The sequence below is a fragment of the Staurois parvus genome, unplaced genomic scaffold (genome assembly GCF_062004578.1).
Source record: "Staurois parvus isolate SC_StPar_1 unplaced genomic scaffold, SC_StPar_1.0 ptg000909l, whole genome shotgun sequence".
NCBI lineage: Eukaryota > Metazoa > Chordata > Amphibia > Anura > Ranidae > Staurois > Staurois parvus.
Genome location: NW_028318705.1, coordinates 758,006 through 772,173, shown reverse-complemented (window position 1 = coordinate 772,173; position 14,168 = coordinate 758,006). Strand labels below are relative to the sequence as shown.

General features: G+C 44.8%; 1 protein-coding gene across 1 annotated transcript in view; it reads left to right on the top strand.

Annotated features, from left to right (window-relative positions):
• The first annotated feature begins 483 nt into the window (after nt 1-483).
• Nucleotides 484-14,168, top strand: part of C2CD3 (C2 domain containing 3 centriole elongation regulator) — a 169,520-nt gene continuing 155,835 nt past the window's right edge. Inside the window, exons 1-3 of the mRNA XM_089656482.1 lie at nt 484-592; nt 5,238-5,507; nt 11,371-11,528. Coding sequence (XP_089512608.1) covers nt 541-592; nt 5,238-5,507; nt 11,371-11,528 — 480 coding nt within the window. The 5' untranslated portion in view covers nt 484-540. The remainder of the gene's footprint in view (nt 593-5,237; nt 5,508-11,370; nt 11,529-14,168) is intronic.

Below are 14,168 nucleotides of genomic sequence, written 5' to 3'. Positions count from 1 at the left end.
AGTGGGGTAACTGAGGGAAGACATTTTGGGTTGCCCCTATATAGAGATGAATGAGGGAAGGTAGTAGATGCTGCACCCATAGTGGGGTGACTGAGGGAAGATATTTTGGGTTGCCCCAATACAGAGGTGACTGAGGGAAGGTATTGCAGGTTGCACCCATATTGGGGTGACTGAGGGAAGGTATTGTAGGTTGCACCCCAGGCTGTATTGGCACACACACATATCAGGGTGGGGGGTTATTTGGGGTCACAGTGCGGGGGATCTGCAGCACGGAGTACTAGTCCCGACCCATGTCCGTCCTCCCCGGTGTACACTGTAGGGGGCGGGGTGGAGCGGGAAGAGCGCTGACATTGGTTCAAACACCATGATCCCGCCCCCAATAACTGTCACTCCCGACATCCTCTACAACCCGCGGACTCCCGGCCGCTGATTGGCTATGGGGGTGGAAGCGGAAGGACAATCCTCTGGTTGCCAGGAGAACGGGGAGAAGCTTCCGTGTGTTGGCGGCGGGCAGAGAGGGATGAGAGCGGAGCGGAGAGGATGAAGAGCCGGGGAGAGAAGAGCGGGAAGGCGGGGAGCCGGAGGAGGAGAGGTACCAGTGTGAAGGAAGATCCCCCATCTTCCCACCACACTAATCACACTTCCCTGTCTGTCAGCCATACCAGCAACATTGACTTCACTGGCTGCATGCTGGTTCCCTTGAGCCCCTCTCCCTGGACCTTCTTCATCACAGCCCTCCTGTACTGCCAGGTATGTGATGGACTCATGTGACCTCAGATCAGAGCAACCAATCACCTGGCCCAGATCCGGTCACATGATCTCAGAGCTTACACCTGGGGCACACGGTGGCTGTGATGGGGGAGGGGACGGTGTCAGTGATGGGGCAGCCAAGAGGACCTATCACCGCCTGGTATGGACACAACAACAGAGCCGCTTCAACCCCTTTATGATCGCCAAACTACTATGTGCAGCGGGAAAAGTGAGGCCACCGATCCTAACACCCCCCCACCCCGGGGTTCAGATCTGTAGAAAGGGTCATGTGGGCGGGAAGCGGATAAAACACAAATGTCCCCAATATAAATGTTCTTTTTATTTACCTTAACCCCTGGTCATGTGACTGCGCAGCCCTGAGGCTTCTCTGTGTGATGGATGCCTCCTATTGGATGTCCAGAGTAGGAGGAGGTCCTCTCACGACCTCGGGGTGATTGTGGATGTACACTCACCGGACGCTTTATTAGGTCCACCTGTCCAATTGCTCGGTAACACAAACTGCTAATCAGCCAATCACATGGCAGCAACTCAATGTATTTAGGTATCTAGATGTGGTGAAGACGACTTGATGAAGTTCAAGCTGAGCATCAGAATGGGGATGAAAGGGGATTTAAGTGACTTTGAATGTGGCATGGTTGATGGTGCCAGACGGACTGGTCTGAGTACTTCACAAGCTGCTGATCTACTGGGAGTTTCACACACAAGCATCTCTAGGGTTACAGAGAATGGTCCGAAAAGGAGAAAATATCCAGTGAGTGGCAGTTGCATGGAGGAAAATGCCTTGTTGATGTCAGAGGACAATGGGCAGACTGGAGATGATAGAAAGGCAACAGTAACTCCAATAACCCCTCGTTACACCCAAGGTATGCAGAATACCATCTCTGAATGCACAACATGTCCAACCTTGAAGCAGATGGGCTACAGCAGCAGATGACCACACAGGGCGCCACTCCTGTCAGCTGAGAACAGGAAACGGAGGCTACAAATCACACAGGATCACCAACATTGGACAATAGAAGATTGGAAGAACGTTGTCTGGTCTGATTAGTCTGGATTTCAGCTGTGACATTCAGATGGTGGGGTCAAAAATTGGTGTAAACACCATGAAAGCATGGATCCATCTTTCCTTGTAGCAATGGTTCAGGCTGGTGGTGGGGATGTCATGGTGTGGTGGATCCATCCTGCCTTGTATCAATGGTTCAGGCTGGTGGTGGGGATGTCATGGTGTGGTGGATCCATCCTGCCTTGTATCAATGGTTCAGGCTGGTGGTAGTGATGTTATGGTGTGGTGGATCCATCCTGCCTTGTATCAATGGTTCAGGCTGGTGGTGGGGATGTCATGGTGTGGTGGATCCATCCTGCCTTGTATCAATGGTTCAGGCTGGTGGTGGGGATGTCATGGTGTGGTGGATCCATCCTGCCTTGTATCAATGGTTCAGGCTGGTGTTGGTGGGGATGTCATGGTGTGGTGGATCCATCTTTCCTTGTATCAATGGTTCAGGCTGGTGGTAGTGATGTCATGGTGTGGTGGATCCATCCTGCCTTGTATCAATGGTTCAGGCTGGTGGTGGGGATGTCATGGTGTGGTGGATCCATCCTGCCTTGTATCAATGGTTCAGGCTGGTGGTGGGGATGTCATGGTGTGGTGGATCCATCCTGCCTTGTATCAATGGTTCAGGCTGGTGTTGGTGGGGATGTCATGGTGTGGTGGATCCATCTTTCCTTGTATCAATGGTTCAGGCTGGTGGTAGTGATGTCATGGTGTGGTGGATCCATCCTGCCTTGTATCAATGGTTCAGGCTGGTGTTGGTGGGGATGTCATGGTATGGTGGATCCATCTTTCCTTGTATCAATGGTTCAGGCTGGTGGTGTCATGGTGTGGTGGATCCAAAATGCCTTGTATCCATGGTTCAGGCTGGTGGTAGTGATGTCATGGTGTGGTGGATCCATCTTTCCTTGTATCAATGGTTCAGGCTGGTGGTAGTGATGTCATGGTGTGGTGGATCCATCTTTCCTTGTATCCATGGTTCAGGCTGGTGGTAGTGATGTCATGGTGTGGTGGATCCATCTTTCCTTGTATCAATGGTTCAGGCTGGTGGTAGTGATGTCATGGTGTGGGAGAGATTTTCTTGGCACACTTTTGGCTCCTTCATACCAATTCAGTATCATTTACACACCACGGCCTACCTGAGTATTGTTGCTGACCATGTCTATCCCTTTATGACTCCAGTGTCCCCATCTTCTGATGGCTCCTTCCAGCAGGATAATGCTCCATGTCACAAAGTTCAAATCATCTCACACTGGTTCCTTGAACATGACAATGAGTTCACTGTTCTCCAGTGGCCTCCACAGTCATCAGATCACCATCCAATAGAGCACCTTTGGGATGCGGTGGAACATGAGATTCACATCATGGATGTGCAGCTGACAAATCTGCAGTAACTGCGTGATGCTACCATGTCAATATGGACCAAAATCTCTGAGGAATGTTTCCAACACCTTGCTGGATCTCTGCCACGAAGAATGAAGGCAGTTCTGAAGGCAAAAGGGGGTTCAACCCGGTACTAGCAAGGTGGATCTAATAAAGTGTCTGGTGAGTGTATATGAGGCTTCATTCACAATGTACAGTGCTTTTGTGCGTGGTTCCATAGATTTGAATGTAGGCATATGGCACGCTTTGCAAGTTGTAACTCCTGCCAAACGCTGCAGTCACGATCGAAATTAAAGTGAAAAGATGCAGCACTACGTGTGTAAAAGAACGATCTCCCATTCTGGGTATGTGCACTCTGGACGGGGAGTACTGTGAAAAGAACAAAGTTATAATCTGTATATCTCTGGTTCTGGGTGTAGCAATCATGCCCACAGAGATGGACGCGGTTCAACCATTTTGGCTCCAACCTCCATCTTGGCAAAGGATCATCCATCTTGTACAAACGTATCACCCCTCATTCTCCCCCTCCCTGTCTGAGAGTCACAGTGACATTTGGTCGGTGTGTGTGTGTTGGAAGTGTCATAGGCAGGCCAGGGCACAGCAGGAAGCTCCGAGCTATAAACCATCTCTGAGCTGGGTGCGGGGCTGGCTGGGAAGCTGAGCAAACTGGCACCTCGTAAAAAGATAACCAAAGCCTTCCCCTGAGTTCAAAGACATTCCAGAGGAGTAAGAAAGTAGATAACACTTTTAAAATCCATTTTTCCCTTATGTCTCATATCTTGGAATATGAGAGACTTACATAAAAACCAGGCCTACCTTCAGATTGCTCACGATCAGACAAATCATTTGATAGGTCACACTCCCTGACTGGAATACCTATGAAAGCAGAAAATTACATCTCTGGAACTCCTCAAGTATGTATTTCATATTTCATATCTAACCGTTCCTCAGATGCTTCTGCATATTAATTTACCCACGGGTGGAATGTTACTTATGCCTAGGAAAAGTTATGAGTCAAAATATGAGCTACGAGAGATTTTGGGTCTCCGCCCAGACAATCCCTCCCCAAATGAGGCATTGGTCCTTGGCTTCAGAGACACCCCCTGCTGGGGAACTACAAAATAGGCTGTCAGGCCTAAGAGTAAAAGTTGAAGAATTCTCCCTTTTAACATCAGAACCAACCTGGGAGACGTGCCCTTTTGCTTTGAAACTTGATCTGCTTAACCCAAGGCTGATTGGCAAGTACTTTAACCCTTTAACCTCCTTTCTGTTACCTCTTTGTTGTGCTATTGTTGTTTATATATATATATGTTTATATATATATATATATATATATATATATATATATATATATATATATATGTTACATCTTTTTTCTGTATTTTTATTGCACCCTTTTGACCTTTTAGTAATAAATCTTTCTTTCTGAAAGTGTTGAACTGTTTCTATAGCTCGTTAATGCAACTTAGGAATTCCTGCCTCTAAAAGAGCGCTACTGTGTTTGTTTAACCCTCTGTATAATCTTTCTGTGGTGACCGTATTATACAGACGATTATCTCAACCATCATAGTGTTATTGCTGATATTGCCGAGTTTCCTCTTTCTCTGTACAAAAAGGAGGTGGTGGCAGTGTAAAGGGTTAATTGCGTAATTAACCTGACCCAGTAACAATCGCATTCAGGCTGCCGGTACATCGATTTCTGGTCCATTATCTGGAAAATCGTTGTGCAGGGTGCAGCTGGGCGTGGCATTGTTACGTGCGTGACATCGCGGTTTTAGATTGGCTAGTCCCTCGGTCACGAGTTTGGTGAGAAGGGCTGGGGTCTGACGCGCGATCGTCACACTGGGCATGTGCACTCTGGAAGGGGAGTACTGTGAAAAGAACAAAGTTATAATCTGTATATCTCCCATTCTGGGCATGTGTACTCCGGGGGGGGTACTGTGTGGCATGAACAGTGTTTGAGTCTTGAGATCTTTCATCCTCCTTTTTATATTTTTTAGCTTGTGTCTGTAATTCAGCATTTTTATTTCTGCAGGAACAACAGATATTTCCCCATCAACCAGCCTCCCTCCTCTTGTAGAGGGTCAGCTCCGCTGCTTTCTTAGAGTCAATGTCGGTAAGATTCTCTGGACTGTGCCAAGACCTCCGCCCTTGGTCCTTGTGAGGGTTCGGTGGTGGGGGGAGACTTCTGATGGAACCATCTTCCACCCCAGGGACACTTCACAGACTGAGCAGAAGATGGTAAAGACCACAACTCGCTATGCCGTCCGCTGTGGACCCAAACAATTCACCTCCTATCTTACAGGTAATCCCTGCATGTATGTAGCCATTTATTGAACACTGACCCGTCATGTTGTATTCAAGAATCTGCCGACAGCACAACGTAAAGCGGAGCTATTCCCTGCAATGTTTACCTCCCTTCAGAGGTCCAGCGTCCCTCCCCCTTTCCAGCCCCATCTACCCGGCCTATTATGGGTGGCGGACTGCTGCCATTCTGCTTGAAATAAAACGCCAAGTTCAATATGACACTGATTTTCTTTAATGATTTTGTGCATCTCCTTTCATATATGGCTTGCATGCAATTATTTAACACTTTCATTAAAAGAGGTCCTAGATGCTTACATGCCCAGACAAAATTCCCCAGGGTCAGCTAACTTGACAAATGTATCGCTAATATTTTTCTCTCTATATCTATATACTATGGATGCTTTCATGTAATCAAAAAGCTCAAATCATCACCATCACATTGGTACTTGAATATTAACCACCTCCCGTCCGGCCGTTGTATATAAACGGCCAGACGGTGGCAGTGCAGGCTCGGGTGGCTGTTTATAAACGCCCTCCCCGCCCCCTGCTTGTGCTCGCTCCCTGGGAGCACGCAGCACCGCGATCCGGTGCCCACTGTGTCCTCGGGACACAGTGGAACACTGATCGTCGTACGGGACCTCTGTGCGAGGTCCCGATCATGTGATCACTGATTGGCCAATCAGTGATCACATTCAGAGTAGTAAGCAAGATGTCACTTCTGACATCATTGCTTACTACTTGTGAAATCTGTGAATGATCACAGAGGTCACATGGTACAAGGCTGTTGTGAATAGTCCTGTACCATGTGACAAGCTGTGGCCAATCACAGCTCACACAGTAGTTCTCAATGGCTGCAAGAGTGCAGCCAGAGAGAAGGAGAAATTATTGCTTTTACAGCCTTTATGGGTGTAAAAGCAATCAGTGTTAAAAAAAAAAAAAAAAATCTTCATCACCCCCCACAAGTAGTACAGTGTCGCCATGGTGACACTGTACTGCTAGGGTGACAGTATGTAAAAAAAAAAAAACATAAATAATATAAAAAAATAAAAATGTTAAATTTTTTTAAAAAATTATAATTTTTGGTTATAAACTAATTTGGGGTTTTTTTTTTAACTAAAAAGATAACAAAATAAATTTTGGCCAAGATTTATGATGAAATATTATTTATTTGCTAAATTTTATAAGAAAAGCACTTTTTTTTCAAAATTTTTGGACTTTACATTTACATAGCAAAAAAAATAAAAATCCCAGTGGTGAATAAATACCACCAAAATAAAGCTTTATCTGTCTCAAAAAAATGCTAAAACATTCATATGGGTACAGTGTTGCATGACCGTGCAATTGTCATTCAAAGTTGACAGCGCTGAAAAATGGCCTAGACAGGAAGGGGGTGAAAGTGTTCGGACTTGAAGTGGTTAAAGGACAAGTTCAACTTAAAAAAAAATAAGGCCCATTTTTGCTTGGAAAGCATTGCACTAGTGATCAGCAGATTGCTGGTGCCATGCAGGGCTCTGACAGACTGTCAGTGTACGCTGTCTGCTCATACATCATACAGGCAGGCATTTTCACACTGACAGGAAGAATCAATGAAGTTCCAGGGCCATCAACTGTGTTGTAGTAGTTCATTTAGAACTATAAACCGACTCTGTGAATGAATGAATGATGCAGCCGCGTAGGCGGAGCACTCTTCAAAATATGACAGCTGGTATAGGGAAATAGAGAGCTTCCAAAGCATATTTGTTAACATATCTCCCGCTACTGTTGCATTGCTATTGACTTTTATGGGTTAGCGCACTTTTGATGCAATCAAAGGCTGTACAAGACTTTAATAGATTTTCTTGTTCCATGAGAGTGAGTGTCCCCGTCTGCCTGTTGGGATAGTTAGAGCAGGGCTGTGAACTTTTTGCTATCTCCTCAGTGTCTTCCTGCCCCATGTGACAGGCTGTGTCAGTATGTTGTTTTTCTGTGATGTTCTAATTGATTATATGGATAGCACTGAAGTATTCGTTCCTGGGAGTCAAACTGGCGGCCCTCCAGCTGTTGCGAAACTACAAGTCCCACCGTGCCTCTGCCTTTGGAAGTCATGCTTGTAACTGTCAATCTTGCAATGCCTCATAGGACTTGTAATTTGGCAACAGCTGGAGAGCCGCCAGTTTGACACCCGTGTATTAGTTAGTCCAGGGTGGGATGCCTGGGGACTGATCTTAATAGTCTCACTTATGTTTTTGAGCTCCTGTTAGATTGAACTGGAAACCCCTTGATATATTACACTTTTCCAGCTGAAATCAAATCCATTTCCTAACTGCTAGAATAGAACCGCTTTTAGAGCAGGGAGGCTGTTTGCATTACTGTTCTCTTTGTCAGGTCTCATTAAGCAGTTTCCAACCACCGTTTTACTCTTATCTATATGGGTAGCGGGCGCCACTTCTGCTGTGATTTTGGTGCTCTGTATATGTAAACAATGCAGAACTCCATCCTGTCAGTGGGGATGTGTTGGATTTTATTTCCCTTTTTAGTAGGGAAACAAAACATCCCTTAGTAAAAGCACCTAAAAGTAAAACTGTGCCTGTGTCCAAATATATATGGACCTAAGTGAAGTGTGTATATGTGTGTGTGTGTATATCTCAAAATCCTTCTAATAGCTTTTATTTCCATCCACACAAATGCATTGGGAACACGACACATTCTATTCCAAATCAAAACATGAAGAAAAATAGATCAAATTTGTGTTGTTCCTCTAAAAAAATTGAAGAAAAGTGAATATTAGACGGTTCAAAAAAATAGCAGTGTTTGTATTCTTCTTTACAAACTCAAACATTCACTATATAAACTGAAAAATGTTTGAAGATTTTGCTTTCCTTTGAATGACTTCATGAATATTTGGTTGTAGTCGCACTGTTTCTGAGAACTGCTGTACATCTGTGTTGCATGGAGTCACCCAACTTCTGGCCCCTGTGATCAGGTATTCCAGCCCAGGATGATTGGACGACATTCCACAGTTCTTCTCTATTTCTTGGTTTTGCCTCAGAAACTGCATTTTTGATGTCACCCCACAAGTTTTCTATTGGATTAAGATCCGGGGATTGGGCTGGCCACTCCATAACGTCAATCTTGTTGGTCTGGAACCAAGATGTTGCACGTTTACTGGTGTGTTTGGGGTCGTTGTCTTGTTGGAACACCCATTTCAAGGGCATTTCCTCTTCAGCATAAGGCAGCATGACCTCTTCAAGTATTCTGATGGATTCGAACTGATCCATGATCCCTGGTATGCGATAAATAGGCCCAACACCGTAGTATGAGAAACATCCCCATATCATGATGCTTGCACCACCATGCTTCACTGTCTTCACAGTGTACTGTGGCTGAAATTCAGTGTTTGGGGGTCGTCTGACAAACTGTCTCCGCCCACTAGACCCAAAAAGAACAATCTTACTTTCATCAGTCCACAAAATGTTGCACCATTTCTCTTTAGGCCAGTCAATGTGCTCTTTGGCAAATTGTAACCTCTTCAGCACGTGTCTTTTTTCCAACAGGGGGCTTCTTGCAGATAGCTTGGCTTCACAGCTGAGCAGCCGATCATTTTCTGCACTTCTTTATATGTTTTCCCCTCTCCAACAACTTTAAGGTACGCTGTTCTTCTGAACAATGTCTGGAACGACCCATTTTCCTCAGAATTTCAGAGAGAAATGCACTGTAACCAGCATGTACAACATTTGCTGCCTTCCTTCCTTAAATAAGGGCAATAATTGCCACCTGTTTTTCAAAGAATGAATGACCTCACTAATAGAACTCCACACGGCTATTATTTTGAACATGCCCCTTTCAATGAGTGATTCAATTACACAGAATCAGCAGCATGCATGTCATGACTGTTGGGTCTGTTGGATTTCTATTACTCTACTACACCTGCTAGTAAATTATTTGTCATGTAGAAATATCATTTCTACCAAAAACAGTGATTGATCCGGTTAGTGATGTCTGACTGCTAGTATTCTATTATTTTGAACACAACTGTATATATGTGTGTATGTATATATATATATATATGTGTGTGTATGTATGTATGTATGTATGTATGTATATATATATATATATATATATATATATATATATATATATATATATAACTTTTTTTTTTTTTACTATTTCCCAAGTGGGCCATAATAAAAATACGTCTTCAATTGGAAGTGGAATGCCAGGGTTATGGCTGCAGCAATGTGCCATAACCCTGGTATTGTGGTTTTTTTTTTTATTCAGCCGGCAATTCCCTTTTCTACTAAAAGTTATCCTAGCAGTAGCTTTGCTGCTGCATCACTTTTAAAAGCTGCAGAAGGGATGGCCTAGGAGGACAGGGCAACATCATCACGTCGCTTTTTTTTTTTTTTTAAATCTAATGCTTTACATTGTAGAGGAAAAATATGGGGTCTTCTTGACCCCAGATCTCTCCGTTAAGAGGGAAGTTTACATTCCTTGTGATAGAAATAAAAGTGATCAAATTTTTTTTAACGGGACAGTGTAAAAATAAAAGAAAAATTAAAGCGCTCCCGTTCCCCTGTGCATGCACATATGTGAGGTATGGCCGTGATCATCAGAGTAGTCACAATAATTCTAGCATTAGATCTCATCTGTATCTCTAAACTGGTAACCTGTAAAATTTTTTAAAGCGTCACCTATTGAGATTTTTAAATACAGTATTTTGGCGCCATTCCACGAGCGTACGCGGTTTTAAAGTATGACATGTTGGGTATCTATTTACTCAACGTCGAAACATCTTTCATATTTTACAAACAAACCGAGAACATGCAGACTCCATGTAGGTAGTGTCCAGGTTAAAATTTGTACCGAGGACCATAGTGCTGCAAGTGCTAACCACTCCTGACATTGCAACACACCTGGTTGGCTAGTTGTGCTTCTTCTCCATCCCCCTCTCTGAGCTCTGTTGTACAAAGACTGCAGGAGGCTGATAGCAGGTCACATTCAGATACTTACACTGCTTGTGTTTAAAGACGCAATACGGGCTCCGAGGACCTTTTATGCATTCCCATGCAGTGGGGCTGTGCCCGCAGTGAATGGGTTAACTGCTTGTTTTTGTCTAAGGGCTTGCAAAGGGAAGATATACTTACCTAATCCGCTGATCCTCCGAATGCAAGACTGGTCCCCACCCCTCCTGATCCTCCCCCACCCCCTCCACTCTAGCAGTCTTGTGAATTGACTGCCCTTGGCGTCATCATGCACGTCATCATGCCCATGGACCAACTCTGAACACAAGACTGGCAGGAACAGTCCACCACTGGACATAGGGGAGCTCTGTTTTTCGATGGATTGGGTAAGTATCGCCTTTTGGTGAGCCCCTAGACAAAACAAGCAGTTAACCCATGCAGTGTGGGCACAGCCCCACTGCAAAGGAGAAAAAAAAATTTAAGCTGAAATCACACCATTGCAGTTTCACTTGATGCATTTCCATTAAAATCAATGGAAGCGCATCATGCGTCAACATCCGTTGATGTGCTTTGTATTGACATTCAATACAAATTACATTGCAATGAACATTAATAATGCACAGCACATGGCAATGCAAGCTGATGTGTATCAATGTGTTCCCTTTGGATTTAGAGGAGATCACATAAGAGAGAAGATTGTATAGATGTAAATAGGTCCTTCAGGTCGTATTACTGGATGCAGAGCTGCATTTACTTTGTCTTTTATATCTGCCTGAAATTCAGTTTTAAATGTTTATGTAAAAGTTACAATAATTATGTTTCTAGTAATACCTTAGGAATTTGGCACCTTTGTACTTTCCCAGCAGTGTTTGAAATTCATAATTATCATTTTGTGTTTTAATTTGTTTGACCATCCTACAGATATGGGGGCGCTTGTGTTAGAGGTGATGACCAAACTGGACCACCTCCCACTTGGCCGTGCACAGATCAATGGGATATCACGAATCAGCCCAACACGTCCAATCAGCGGCTTCTTCACGTTAGTCTCCCCGGCATCTGAGAAACTGGGGGAACTCCAGGTGAGGAGGGGTGATCATGTGTTGTTGTGTGTGGTTTTTTTTTTTTTTTTTTTTACTTTAAAAACCTGTATATAGAACAGTGATCTAGCTTTTTTTTTCCTTTGTAAAACAGGGAGAAAAAGCAGCCAGATCTGAGTAAAAGAAGCACATTTTATGTGTTAGGCACACAGTTAACCCCTTCCCAGCCAGTGTTATTAGTACAGTGTATAGTATTATCACTGTATTAGTGTCACTAGCAGCATCAGTGTCAGTCAGTGTCCCTCTCAGCCAGTGTCTGTTAGCGCCAGATTGCCCACCTCACTATTACAGTACCTCTACAAGTTGCTGATCACTACCATTAAAAGTATAGCTCTGTAAATTCCAGTATATGTACCACAATTTGTAGACCCTATAACTTTCTCACATACCAATTTAATATAGTTACCGTATTTGCCGGCGTATAAGACGACTGGGCGTATAAGACGACCCCCCTACTTTTCCTGCTAAAATGTAGTGTTTGGGCTATACTCGCCGTATAAGACTACCCCTCTTCCAATGCACACCAGTGGGAGGAATAGTGCCCCATCATTGATGTCAGTGGGAGGAATAGTGCCCCATCATTGATGTCAGTGGGAGGAATAGTGCCCCATCATTGGTGTCAGTGGGAGGAATAGTGTCCTATCATTGGTATCAGTGGGAGGAATAGTGCCCCATCATTGGTATCAGTGGGAGGAATAGTGCCCCATCATTGGTATCAATGGGAGGAATAGTGCCCCATCATTGGTATCAGTGGGAGGAATAGTGCCCCATCATTGGTATCAGTGGGAGGAATAGTGCCCCATCATTGGTATCAGTGGGAGGAATAGTGCCCCATCATTGGTGTCAGTGGGAGGAATAGTGCCCCATCATTGGTATCAGTGGGAGGAATAGTGTCCCATCATTGGTATCAGTGGCAGGAATAGTGCCCCATCATTGGTATCAGTGGCAGGAATGGTGCCCCATCATTGGTGTCAGTGGGAGGAATGGTGTCCCATCATTGGTGTCAGTGGGAGGAATAGTGCCCCATCATTGGTGTCAGTGGGGGGTGGAATAGTGCCCCATCGTTGGTGTCAGTGGGGGGGAGGAATAGTGCCCCATCGTTGGTGTCAGTGGGAGGAATAGTGCCCATCGTTGGTATCAGTGGGAGGAATAGTGCCCCATCATTGGTATCAGTGACACCAATGATGGGGCACTATTCCTCCCACTGAGACTTGCTGACCCTGTTCTCGTATGGTGCTGCTGCAGCCAGCATATGTGGTTGCAGCAGCACCTCTACACAGAACACTTACCTGCTGCTCCGGCACTCAATTTTCGCGGGGCCGCTCGGCTCCGCCCCCTCGCCGGTGATTGGCCGCCTGTGTGCCTTTCCTGAGCTACAGTTCTGGCGGCCAATCACCGGTGAGGAGGCGGAGCCGAGCAGCCGCACGAACATCCAGTGGCCGAACTGAAGGAGACGCCGCGCTTCCTGGACCGGATCGTCGTGGGACTGGATCCAGGTAAGAGACATCAGCCCCTGCAAACCCCTGTACTTAATGCCGCAGCCCCCCTAACATGTGTACCGGCGTATAAGACGACCCCCGACTTTTGAGAAGATTTTCAAGGGTCAAAAAGTCGTCTTATACGCCGGCAAATACGGTATATTGTTAGTCTGGCTGAAAAAAGACAAAAGTCCATCCAGTTCAACCATAGAGGAAAAAAAAAAAAGTCATAATCCTACACCCATAGTTGATCCAGAGGAAGGCAAAAAACCCAGCAAAGCACGATCCAATTTGATATAAAATGTAGTAAAATAAACGAGCGCTGGGTGAATGGATATATGGCGGAAAGCTGCTTGCATAAAAGTTGAACCTCTGGGACCTCTAAAATATATAGACATAAATATATGCAGCACTAAAAATACCAATAAATTAGAATAAAAATATAGGCATATATGGTAAATAGTTAAAAACGGGCAAAGTGTAAATAGCGCTCAGTGGCGCTAAGACCAGTGATGTAAAGCAATTTCATATATATCATACGTCAAAGGTGCATTAAGTGACATTCGTGACAAAGTCGATCTATCCAGTGGTAATGAGGCATGGTGAGAAAATCTGTGACTCCTGTGGCTTAGAAAGTGGGTGTTGATTGCACTAACCAGATAGCACAATCTCTTGCGCATTGGAGTATATATAAGACCTACTCCTGGTCATCTGGATCTGGTCATCTGGATCTGGATCTGCAACATGAAGGGCCATCAGGCCAGCAACATCCAGATATTATACGTCAGAGGGGGATAGCCCATCTCCAGGTGTTTAATCATCAGCCATCAGAGTGATCTTACACGTTCTCATGTGTCAGATCAGCAGGAATCACCTTGGAAGGGACGGGGGGCTCGCAGAACAAACAAGCCCAGAAGGGAAGTCTCCAATAGTGTAGTAGTTTATTTGAAAGGTATAATTCATAAAAGAAAATGAATGAACTTACATCTAAAATATCCAAGATGGCCACTGGCCGTCCATAGGAGCCGTGAGGGATGTGGTCACTGCTTGGAGGCACCTCCAATTTGCTCCTGCTGGGAAAAAATTCCTTCCTGATCCCCCGAGAGGCAATCGGATATTCCCTTGATCAACTTTACCTATAAAT